The sequence below is a fragment of the Megalops cyprinoides genome, chromosome 16, assembly GCF_013368585.1.
Source record: "Megalops cyprinoides isolate fMegCyp1 chromosome 16, fMegCyp1.pri, whole genome shotgun sequence".
In the NCBI taxonomy this organism is placed as follows: domain Eukaryota; kingdom Metazoa; phylum Chordata; class Actinopteri; order Elopiformes; family Megalopidae; genus Megalops; species Megalops cyprinoides.
This window is the reverse complement of record NC_050598.1, coordinates 20,080,847-20,090,202: the sequence shown is the minus strand read 5'-3', so window position 1 is coordinate 20,090,202 and position 9,356 is coordinate 20,080,847. Positions and strand designations below refer to the sequence as shown.

The window sequence follows — 9,356 nt, the reverse complement described above, 5'->3', positions numbered from 1 at the left end:
TGAGAAGCCGGTTGAGCACGTTGTAAGGCCGTTGCAGTCGACTTATCGCCTGGCAGGGGTCGAGGTGATATTGGAACTACTGAAACTCACGCTGTAGTAACTATAAAAACAGCTATCTAACACATTTGCCCCCAGGTAAGGTGAGAATTCACGAATAGGTAATTAGCTACCTGTTTTGTTTGAATTTATTCGGGCGAGGAGAAAGGCCATTTTACATGCTAGGTAGCGACATGATGCCGGCTGAGTAGTATGTGGCTACCTAAGTTAGCAAGCTAACGATAGTGAAAAGTGGCACTCGACTTGTGTCTGGTCACCGGGTAATTTCTACTTTGAAGTTACTGACCAGATCACGATACCCTTCCCGATGCAAACGTTTGTTTGTTGGCTTGTTGTGTAACTTAATTTGTTAGCAAATTATTCGAATCAACGCTCGGCTTTAGGTAGCGTTTGGATTAGCGTCACCTAGTTTGCTAACTAGTGTCAAGTAAATCGTCCACGGCACAGCCGACCTGGCCGCGGATAGTGGCACAGGTAGTTTACTAGTTTTCTTGCAAGTTATCTTTGCTGACACCGCAGTAAATGTTAAGACGATGTTGGCTGGCTAATTCTTTAATGGCGAAGCCTCGAAAACGTCGATGGTAACGCAGGTAGCCGAATGGATAACTATTAATATCTTATGGGGACAAAGTAGCACTATTTGTTATATCAAACCAGTAATGTTAGCCAATATAGTTAGTCTGTGTAGACTATTGTTAGTTTGCTCTTCGATACCCATCCAGTTCACTCGTTGTCTGATCTGCTTTCAGAACTAGGAACATTCTAGAAAGATCTAGCTATATGGTGCCCAACACTAAAACCTATTTTGAAGACTGGGTTTGTGAAATATTCGAGCTAAAGTTGATTTAAAGATGCGATGTTCCTCGCTAAACGAACGAGAATTTTGTAGGCCATGTGCCGATATTGTTAGCTAACTTGTTAGCTATATAACGTTACACCCTCACATGTGCCTTTCGTATCCATTTTGCAATGCGGAAATGGGTGAGCCCGCTTCCATGAGCTAGCAACGCTAGTGAGTGAGCTCGCTTGCTGGCTACCATTTTAGCAAGCTAGGAAATGTCTTCAACAGTGCGGTCATGAGTTTTGCGCAATTTCCAGGTTGATCTTCGTTGAATATCTAAATGTGTAAAGTATGTCGTAGCTGTTAGAGTTGAAAACGACGGATTATGTTTTTGAAATGGCGTTTCGTTTAGAGTTTAAGAGCTAGCAAGTCAATTCCTAACGCAATGGTGAATAGACGTAGTGCTTTCTCACTGTCCTATAGCACGTCTTTTTTGCCGAGGATATAAATTTAGCTATGTCTTCATTATCTTATTGAAAGGCGATCGACTTGGTTATGGAATGGCAAGCTGTCTTAATGTAACTACTCTCTTGGGTTTCTGAATACAACCAAAAACGAACGAGCTGGCTGCCGAAGCCGAAGGACGGATTTATTAAGTGTCACACCCTTGCTTACATAGATGTCTGCAAGGCCTCGTTTATCACCATGATTATCGCGGGGATGTGTATTTTCATGCAGAAGCATATGCTCCAGTTAGGACATGAGCAGGTGGAGCCTGCAGTCGGCTCTACCAGGTTTTAAGTACTTCCCAGATCTGTTAAACTTGGAATGATTTGGCAACCATTTTGTTTCAGTTTTAAGGAGCAACTCTTGGGTCAGGATCAGTGCAAAGTCATACTCTGATATGGGAAAACCAGGAAGAAGTTGTTTTGTCTTGTTTTTGCATAATTATAATTTTGTGCTCTTTTAGTTCAAACCAGTTGACCAAAGAAATGGTGATGGAGAAGCCAAGTGCCCAGCTTGTCGGGCGAGAATTTGTCCGACAGTATTACACCCTTCTGAACCAGGCACCCGACTACCTACACAGGTAAATTTTGCACCAAGCATTCCCGCAAGCTCTTAACCGTCACAACTGCTCACTAGTCATCAGAAAATGTGATATATGTTAACAGTCCAAGTATGTTAAAAACTGAAGTGTTTTCAGAAATTAGCCTCACTCAGTGATTTCTTTTGATTTCTGGTTTAGCTCTGTGTCTCCTAATTAAATCTTGTAAACCAGCCTTATGCCTATCAGGTCTTGGTGTGAAAAAGCATTCATTTTTGGTGTGCACACTTTCCTTTTCATGCAGTAAGTCTAACTTTGGGGCTGTGGAGCCTCACATTGACCTTTTCAACCACATTTTTTACAGGTTTTATGGCAAGAACTCATCCTATGTCCATGGAGGATTAGACAGCACTGGCAAGCCAGCTGAGGCAGTCTATGGACAGACTGTAAGTACCCAATTAATTAACAAGGCCCTTTGCTAATTGAGGTGAATATGTCTTAGTGTCATACCTTCTGAAATTTGCCTCATTACTCATCCTAAGTACCGGGGAGATTTCTCATTGACATGCTGGGCTAGACCCTCAGTGATAGTGTCAGTGAATGCGGCGAGAGCTAGGACTGTTAACTCATATTCTTGCCTGGCAGAAATGAAAGGAACCGTGACTGTCTCCATGTATCTTGAATTACAGCTCATTCAGTTTTTGGCTGTTGGAACCGTTGCAAAGTCAGCTTGAAACCATTCCATTGTTTTCTAGGAAATCCACAAAAAAGTGATGGCTCTGAGCTTCCGTGACTGCCACACCAAGATCCGCCATGTGGATGCCCATGCCACGCTGAATGAGGGTGTGGTGGTGCAGGTGATGGGTGAGCTGTCCAACAACATGCAGCCCATGAGGAAGTTCATGCAGACCTTTGTGCTGGCCCCTGAGGTGAGGCGCTGGCTCTGCTGGATTTCTGAAGACTCTTTTTATATTCAGTAACCACATGCTGTTATAGATGTTTACTCAAGGGGCAAGGTAGACATTTTAACACTTGGAGCAAATGTTTCACATGTCTTGTGCTGTTCGTTTCAGGGCACCGTGGCGAATAAATTCTATGTGCACAACGACATATTCCGCTACCAGGATGAAGTGTTCGGAGACTCCGATTCTGAACCCCCAGAGGGTGAGCAGGGATTGATATTGATATTAAACCAACAATTTTTAAAATCGAATGCTCCCTTGCCTGTTGTCATTGATTAATATGTATAATTCAGGTTGCGATATGGTTCTGTGTTACCATTCAAACACAAGTGTGGCCTGAGCCTTTATGCATTGCCTTTGTTCTCAGAGTCTGAAGGGGAGGTGGAGGAGCTAGAGGAGAGGGTCAACTCACCTGAAGTAGCACAAGAAGAGTCTGCTGCATTCTATGAACAGACCCCATGGTAAGGTCATTGCCATTCTTGTTTCCCTTGGTAGAGTCCAGTCATGCTACTGTTATCTCAACATTTTATTAGGTTTTGCTCAGCAGAACCACCAATACTAAGCAATTAACACTGTAACTGATGACTGAGCTGATCATTTCCTGCAAACTAGACTATGTAGGGGATACAAACCAGCAGAAAGAACTGCTATCGCATTGCTTATGTTCATATCATCATTTAATGGGTCTCTGTGGAATGTACCATTGTGCCCCACAGGGTAATGGTTGTGTACATGCAAATTGGATTAGATCCCTGGTATCTGCACCAGGAGCAGTGTGGTAAAACGGCAGGTTGGTTTTGTAAGTGAAGATGGCGGAGCTATTATTAGACATATGCCGTGCCATTTCAGCGGTGACCTGGAGGAGCCCGTGGAGGAGGCAGCGGTAACCCCAGACCCAGAACCCGTGCAGGAGCCCGTGCAGGAGCCTGAGCCGGAGCCCGAGCCAGCTGTGGTGGAGCTGAAACAGGAGCCCGACACTGAGCCGGAGCTCCAGAGCGAGGAGCAGGGGGAGAAGTGCCCCCCCTCGCCCACGCCTGCTGACCCTGCACCTGCCGTGCCTGAGGAGAACAGGGTATGCTCCCCGCATGTGGCACCAGTTCTGCCTGACACAGAATCCGTTTCAGCAACAGAGCTTGTTAGCAAAATGGAGTCTGACATTCTAAAATTGACTCAGTTGAGAAGTGCAGTCAGGATGTTCTGACGGTTATGTTCAGGAATATATCAAGTCAGTTATTTACCAGCACTTTTACAAAAAATTGCAGTTAGCAAGGAGTTTACAGCTCGTTTAAAACAAACTGCAGTACTCTAAATCCCGTTGACAAACTGTGGGTTATTGAATAAGTACAATCTAAAGTTTTAAGGTCTGTGTGGTAGAAATGAGATATCTGAGATCAATTGCAAGATTATTGTTTTGGCCAGTTCATTCTACCACTGGAGTACTAAAATGGAAAAAAGTGGGTTTGCGTGAGTGTCTGAGATTTTAAGATTAAAGAGCTGTTCGAAGTAAATGAAGACCAGTGAGCGCAATGGTTAAAGTAAAAGCGAAAACATGAGTTCTGAAAGGAAATGCTGATCGCAAGAAGTCTGTGGGCAAGTTAGCAGTTACGGTTTTTCATAGCATTTTATGTATTGGTTAGGACACACAGTAAGAGGAAGCCTAATGACAATACAGAGTAAGTAAGCAGAGAAATGACCAGAGCCTGAACAAAGGTTGAGTAAAAACACAAGCATTGACATTAAGAACTTGGCAAGAATCACAGCAGTAAAAGTAGCAATGGGGTCAGTAAAGACCTGTGCTTGGTGAAAGAAGGGACATGGCCCCCTAGTGGAGTAAAATTTTTTTGTTTTCCATAGGAGAAGTAAGTGGTGGTTTTTGCCATTGCTCCAAATGATGAAATGAGAGGTAGGGTGGTCATGATGCCCTTGTCTCCTGCAGCCTTTCTCCTGGGCCTCCGTCACCAGTAAGAACCTGCCTCCAGGCGGAGTGGTGCCGGCATCTGGAATCCCCCCTCACGTTGTCAAAGTTCCAGCTGTACAGGTATTCTCACTAACCTTCAGGGTAACAGAGGTGGAGACGAATGGAAATAAGCCATAAGCAAATAACTCATTCTTTCAATGAGTCTGAGCGGCAGGATGAGGCCCAACTTGATGAATGGCCTTTCTGTTTTGTGATGTGCAAGGCTCTCAAAACTGAGTTTTAGTCGGTAGTCAATCAGAAATCTCAATGCTGTGTGAATACGTAAAGGTAATGTTTGCTTCATTTTTACCTTCATCTTCATCTTGACATGATGCCAGTCTGTCAGGTGTAGCTTAAGGGACTTCTGACTTCAAAAGTACAAAGTGGTGTTTCAGTACAGTATTAGTTCACTGTGTAGTTGTGTTATGCTGTGTGCTTTTGTGGTGTTAGGCATGCAACAGAAGTCCAGTTAAGTGTTGTTAGTGCATACTGTGCAGCTGGTTCTGTTCACAGTGGCCAATAACAAAAAAAAACACGTGATTTGGCTTCACTTATCTATTGCTCCTAGTTTCACTTGGTTACCTGTAAGACCACTGGCATGTTGTCAGATTTGGTGACTGTGTGTGGTACCTTTCTCTCATAGCCCCGTGTGGAAGTAAAGACAGAAACTCAGACAGCAGCTCAGAGACCTCAGAGAGACCAGAGGCCACGGGAGCAAAGGCCAGGACCCCCACCAGCCCACAGGGGACCGAGAACAGGAGGTACCAGCTGTTAATGTCTCTACAACACCATGGCTGAAACCTCTAATTGCACCACATGTAGCTAATTCAGTCTTACAGATGTGCCTATTACAGTATTTCATTTAGCAGTGCTCAAACGGCATGTACATGTTACGCAGTCTCAGGAAGCAGCATTGCACAGGCATTAGTCAGTTCTGTTAGTGACAGTGCTGTACATTTGTCATAAACAGATGTTATGGGACATGATTCAAGCAAAGTTGCTCACATACAACTAATGCTTTTCTTGTATATGGTCGTCCATTTGCATTCAGATGTTTTGTGATACTTGTGTATTTTCTATTGTAATATGTCACGAGAAAGCTAGCAGGAAGTAAAGCGTTGCTTTCTAGACCGCAAAGAGTAATGGGCTTTCTTTGCTCCTGCAACTGAAGATTTGATGCATGTGAACATTGCTGCAAATGGAACCTTGTGTGTAACTGCAGCTGGTGGTGTTGCAGTTCGCGAGGGCGAGCAGGGCGACTCAGAGGTGCGGCGCGTGGTGAGGTACCCAGACAGCCACCAGGTCTTTGTCGGAAACGTGCCCCATGATGTGGACAAAGCAGAATTAAAGGAGTTCTTTGAACGTAAGTGACCTCCTCAAAGGATGAGCTTACAGTACAGAGTCAGAACAAGCATTTTGGGAGTCTAACAAATTTTTTTTTCCTCTTTTACAGAGTATGGCACAGTATTAGAGCTGCGAATCAACAGTGGGGGCAAGCTCCCCAACTTTGGCTTCGTAGTGTTTGACGATTCAGAGCCTGTGCAAAAGATCCTCAACAACAGGGTATGTTTTTCCAGTTCACTGAGTTATTTTAACATATTTTAAAGTGGTGTTTCCCCCCGCCCATAAGTGGCAGTTAAACCAAAACATTTCAATACCTGTATTTTAATTCCAGCCCATCAAATTCCGAGGTGATGTACGTCTGAACGTGGAGGAGAAGAAAACCCGGTCAGCTCGGGAAGGAGATCGGCGAGACATCCGCCCGAGGGGCCCAGGGGGACCCCGCGACAGAATAGGGGGACCCAGGGGAACACCCACCCGGGGCGGTATGGCCCAGAAACCTAGTTTCGGTGCCGGGCGGGGCACTGGACCTAGCGAGGGGCGCTATGCGGGGCAGCGTCAGTGAATTCTTCCCCCACACTAACCACTACTGATCCCTGTCACCAAGCAACAGAGGTGGCTTACATCTCATCCTCTCTCCGCTTTTATTTTCAGCATTGGGGTTTTGGAATGTGATCCCAACTTGATCTGGACATTATTTTCCTCATCTTTCTTAGTTCTGAACTTGAATTTGTAACAGGAAAATGACAGAGCTACTTGAATTGAAAAACCCAGAGACTGGTTTTGGCGTTCTCTCCCTGTTTCTTAAAGGAACGTTTTTACTTCTTGGGCAATCCTGTGTATTGCTACCACCCCCTTTTTCAGAAGTTAAATGAAAGCATGGTTTGTTGGAATTACTGCTAAGTTCAATCACCTCTATCTGAATGGGTACTGTGTCCTGTGCATCTGAACACTTTCTGTATTGCTTCATTTATACTTCATCAGGTATGACATGCAGTATTTTTAACAACTGAGTCAATGAGAGAACAAACCTTTTAATACATACTATTTTTAAACCACTTCATTTGTTTTGTAGTCTGGTTTCAACATTTGGAGGTCCTCTGGTGAGAGATGGTGTTCTGTTTTGTAAAAGCAAATTGTTGTGCCTTCTATTTATCTCATTCCAGTCATGAAAGTTGTAAAAATAAAGTGTAGATTTGCTTTATCGCTACATTCCTTAATTCATTCCAAAGTGTTTTTAATTTGCACACTTTCAGAAAGGAACGGCTCTATGATCTGAAGGTATGTTATTTGCTGTCCTACACGCAAGGCAGGTGCATAATTTAAAATCACTCATGATATGAGCTCAATGGACCTAAAGTAATGTAGCATTTCAATTTAGAATTACCTCTCAGCTCCCACCTATGGAGTTTCTCTCATTGGTGAACATTTGTTAGTTACCTGTGGTCTTGCCTGTGGGAGCCCAGGATAGCGAGTCCTGTTACACAATGCTCTGTGTCTAGCTTAAGCCACAGCCATCTTGGTGTCTGAACGCATTAGGACAAAGGTTTCTGCAAATTTCCCTGCTGGTCACATTAAATAATGAAACACTGATTGCTGTGGTATCTGGTTACACTCTTGTCTTCAAAGAACTTGGAACTGAAAGTGCCACAAGAACAGCATCAGACATCTTTTCCAATCTTTTCCAAACCATATAGCTTGTGTACACAACATTTGTATTCTGAGTACTTCCTGGGGAAATGGAGTGTTGCAGTGTATGTGCCCATGCATATTTTTCTTTTTATACAAGCAGAATTATATTGTACACATACTAGTGGAACTATTCCTCATGTCAGTCACAATCCCAGATCACTCCCAATGCTGTAAGTAATATAACCATCTTCACCTAGATTTGTCCCTGGACCTTTGTGAGGTACAGAGGTTAAAGGAGCACCAAACCACAAAATGACGGTCTTCGTGTACCTTTCTTGTGCTTTGTTTGGGAAGCAAAGTGTCTCGGGAGCAGAGAAACCTCCAATTTGTTTCTTCATATTTGGTTTTGAATCCCCAGAAGAATTTCACACCAGCTTGTTTTATTAAAACAAAAAGTCTCTTAGTTGTACATTCTGACTGGAAAAGGGGAGAAAATTGTTCATGAATTGTATTTTAAAGCAAAGTCGGGCACCTCATGTGTTTTTGATGACCAAATATACTTGGACTCTAATGAATCCTGATGGAAATGTCCTGACTGCTCAGATTTCATGTTCAAGTTCATGTTCAAGATTTCAAGGTCACAGTCTCTTGATTTTTTTCCAGGTTTCTGTTTGATATTCTGGCTAATTAATAAGTGGCACCTGTGTTTGACTTTTACCTTTGATTCTTGTTCATAATGCGTAGCCAAAGTTCATCTTGACCGTGGCCATTGACCATGGTTTATCTTCCTTATACTTCATTCATGTTGTTTAAATCTCCATGAAGTATGCACAGAAGGTACATTTTGCAGCAGAATGACATGCCAGCTTGTGGATGTTCACATACCCATACATTTCAAAGGCAATACAACAATAGAAGTGTCCTTTGGAGCAAGCATGCAATTGTGGATGCAACCAGAAATTGTGCTTCCAGGTTTCACAGTGTAGGATCAAATATAAAGGCCACATAGGCTCCTGATACAGGTTTTAATTATGCATTTTTAGTGCTGGTGGATTTAACTGCATGTGCTCTTTTCTCTCTCCTTGACATTCATTGGATGTATAGTATTTCTTAAATTTCACAATGCTTGTTCCAATTTTGCACTTCTTGTAGGTAGAAATCAGTTCTCCCACCGATGACTGACTCATAAAGAATATTTCCATTCTGATGCAGCATCCCGATTCATGCTGCATGTTGTTTTACTTATATATTTGTCACAATAATTATTTATTAATAGCAAACATTACCTTTATTTATTAATACAATATAGGGCTTTATTAATGGTCAGGCCTTTGAACCCCCCACCCCCACCATCACCTTTCGCTCATGTCTCCAAAATCTGGCATGAGATTAACAGTTACCTCCAGAGCATGCACAAACGTCTGTACTGTGAACAAATGTTCTTAGCCTGGAACATTGATATGAAAAAATATTTCTGGGAAGGGAGACAGCAATATGTGAAATGGTTTGCATTCCTTCTCTGAATGGTCATTTTTGGAGCTAGTACAGACAATACATTGACTTATTTTAGTCAATTCATCA

At 43.0% G+C, this 9,356-nt stretch overlaps 1 protein-coding gene across 4 annotated transcripts; it reads left to right on the top strand.

Annotated features, from left to right (window-relative positions):
* Nucleotides 1-7,343, top strand: g3bp1 (GTPase activating protein (SH3 domain) binding protein 1). Of its 4 annotated transcripts, none has more exons than XM_036548899.1 (12): nucleotides 1-135; nucleotides 1,809-1,925; nucleotides 2,248-2,329; nucleotides 2,639-2,812; nucleotides 2,957-3,047; nucleotides 3,213-3,306; nucleotides 3,695-3,917; nucleotides 4,782-4,883; nucleotides 5,446-5,563; nucleotides 6,040-6,165; nucleotides 6,256-6,365; nucleotides 6,478-7,343. In XM_036548899.1, exons 2-12 carry the CDS (start codon nucleotides 1,831-1,833, stop codon nucleotides 6,706-6,708), a joined length of 1,446 nt encoding a protein of 481 aa, XP_036404792.1. In that variant the 5' UTR covers nucleotides 1-135; nucleotides 1,809-1,830; the 3' UTR covers nucleotides 6,709-7,343. The 4 variants fall into 4 exon arrangements, with proteins under 4 accessions (XP_036404792.1, XP_036404788.1, XP_036404789.1 ...); XM_036548895.1 differs by having other exon boundaries at nucleotides 6,025-6,165; XM_036548896.1 differs by lacking the exon at nucleotides 1-135 and adding an exon at nucleotides 1,063-1,155 and having other exon boundaries at nucleotides 6,025-6,165.
* The last annotated feature ends 2,013 nt before the right edge of the window (nucleotides 7,344-9,356 follow it).

What these genes read in the sequence shown, in the direction of transcription:
- g3bp1 (XM_036548895.1), top strand. Translation starts at nt 1,831, where the DNA reads ATGGTGATGGAGAAGCCAAGTGCCCAGCTTGTCGGGCGAGAATTTGTC. An exon ending in GCACCCGACTACCTACACAG is followed by an intron (nt 1,926 to 2,247) that starts GTAAATTTTGCA and finishes CATTTTTTACAG; the next exon opens with GTTTTATGGCAAGAACTCAT. An exon ending in AAAAGATCCTCAACAACAGG is followed by an intron (nt 6,366 to 6,477) that starts GTATGTTTTTCC and finishes TTTTAATTCCAG; the next exon opens with CCCATCAAATTCCGAGGTGA.